Source organism: Glandiceps talaboti, chromosome 7, assembly GCF_964340395.1.
Source record: "Glandiceps talaboti chromosome 7, keGlaTala1.1, whole genome shotgun sequence".
NCBI classification, from domain to species: Eukaryota; Metazoa; Hemichordata; class Enteropneusta; family Spengelidae; genus Glandiceps; species Glandiceps talaboti.
In genome coordinates, this window is record NC_135555.1 from 25,010,987 (window position 1) to 25,013,543 (window position 2,557).

Genomic DNA, 2,557 nt, shown 5'->3' on the forward strand with positions numbered 1-2,557 from the left:
ATACCCGAGCAATATTCAAGAATTGGTACCACAGATGCATTGAACAATTTAGTGAATGTATTAAAACCCATATTATTCAGTGACCTGAATTTGGAACAGACTGCACCTAAAGCTCTACCAGCCGACTCAACAAGCGCATTAGCAGTAATAGAAAAGTCAAGAAATTCATGCAAAACAATACCCAAATATTTGTACTTAGTAACAATCTCTATTGTTTCAGTACCGATCATAAAGTTAAAACCAGTACAAACAGTGCCTTTCTTTCTAAAATGAATTACTTTTGACTTCACTATATTTGCTTTTAATCGCCATTTTTTACACCAAGCAAAGAAAATATTTAACATTTCCTGAAGACCATCCTCGTTATCGGACAGAAGTACAATATCATCTGCATATAATAATATATTCAACTTTATATCTCCAATTCTAATATCTGGAGGCGATTCCTTAATAATAACAGCTAAATCATTTATAAACAGTGAAAATAGAGTAGGTGAAAGATTGTCTCCTTGTCTGACGCCACTATTCGTAGGGAAACTACTAGACAGGTGCCCATTCAGATTGACGGCAGCACTAGTATCAGTGTACATGGCCTTTATAGCGTTATAAAATTTACCGTTAACTCCACTAATTAATAACCTATATAACAACGCCTCACGATTCACACAATCAAACGCTTTCCGCAAATCTAAGAAGGCTGCAAAAGTGGGCAAGTTATTTACAAGTCTATTACGAATAACAGAAGTTAGAACAAAAATATGGTCTTCACATGAGCGACCTTTCCTGAAACCATTTTGCTCATCAACCAGGAGGTCATTATTTTCTAGATGAGTAATTAAATAAACGAGCATTCAAAATTGAACAATAAAGCTTGCATATGACACTTTGTAAACTAATACCGCGATAGTTTAACGGAATACGTGGATCAGCTGAACGATCCTTAGGAATCGGTACGATTGTAGCAAAACGCCAAACATCTGGTATCAAACCACTGTCAAAGCACAATTGAAACAGATTATGCAACACTGAAATAGATACATCGTTTTTTAGGACTTCACCTGGAATGCGATCAATACCGACAGATTTTCCTCGCTTGACCTTGTTAACAACCTTTTCAACCTCTTCCAAGGAAATATTTTGATTTATTGCGACATTGCTCTCATGCAATGGGTCGATCATGTTGTTTTCTAAAACACCCTTATGATGTATAATCTGATTTAAGAAATCTTCATCATAATCCCCATCCGGATTATTGTATAAAGATGAGAAGTCCCTTTTCCAGGCATCAAGAACTATATCTTTATCTGTTAATAACTGACCATGATCATCGTAAACCTCCATTGGGATACAACTATTACGTTTTGGACCGAGCTTTTGAATATGATTCCAGAATCTACGTGGATCATCGGTGCAGACTGACTCAATCTTGTCAACAAGCCCTTTTCTATGCCTCCTTTCATGAAACCTTAACCTCCTATCAAAACTTCTCTGCGCCGTCTTAAAATCACTAAGAAGCCTTCGTTTTTCAGCAACTCTGACAGACCTACATCTAAGATAAAGCCTCTGCCTAATATGCATTACGTTCCACAATTCCTGTAGCTCATTATTCCAATACGGTTTTTGATGACGTAATTTACTACACCTCCGACTTGCTTGACGATGGATGGGGACATGCATATTCATTTCATCTATAATACATTTACACAGCTGTTGATATACATTATTTACATTTAGTTGCGTCTCATTACAGGTTTGAATGACATCAATGATATTACGAATTGCCCCACGTGCGATAGGCGAATTCAAAAATGACCCAGGAATGTTATCAAGCTTATATTTTCTTGACCGTTCATGTGAAACCGAAGGACTACCATTGCAATTGATATTCATATTCATACTATGAAAAGACCGAGCGTTGAAAACTATTTCAAGTAAGGAATAGTCAGGAATTTTACAACGCTCAGATAGCAGGTGCATTAAATTATAATCATTCAGAAAATCCGACATAGTGGTAACTCTAAAAGAATCACATTGCATAAAATATTCATGAGGCACAATCATATAGTCGACTACTGCTCTACCCCTTGGAGAAACAGACGTAAAATTATCATCGTGTGCATCGAACCTACCATTAAGCACGACCATGTTGATTTATGTTTGTATCTAACACTTGCCTCTGAGGAATTGAATCAACACCATCAATTACATCATTCAAATTTCCAATTCTTGCGTTGAAATCACCGCAAATGAACACAGCATCTACATCACTAGCCATATATAAAGTGCTCATGATATGACTATAAAAATCTGGTGCATTTCTTCCCCAAGATAATAGGTTTCTAAAAGTATAGGTATTTAACCCATTCCCTTTCTTTTTGCATGTCTATATGCATTGTCGTAAATCACAGTCTCTTTTACGGCACCTTCCAAGACACGCGCTATTTCGCAGTGTCGTGGAAGAAATAACGGTGGAAGGTCTCTCAATTTTATCTATGTTCCTGGAACATTCGACTTAATTAAATTAATATACCTGGAATTCGTGCACATTCAATTAGTA

The 2,557-nt window shown here is 36.4% G+C and overlaps 1 protein-coding gene across 1 annotated transcript; it reads right to left on the minus strand.

Moving 5' to 3' along the window:
- Positions 1–816: 816 nt before the first annotated feature.
- On the minus strand, positions 817–1,578 carry LOC144438131 (uncharacterized). The gene has a single exon (XM_078127160.1). The coding sequence runs from the start codon at positions 1,576–1,578 to the stop codon at positions 817–819; it is 762 nt and encodes a 253-aa protein (XP_077983286.1).
- Between the last annotated feature and the right edge of the window lie 979 nt (positions 1,579–2,557).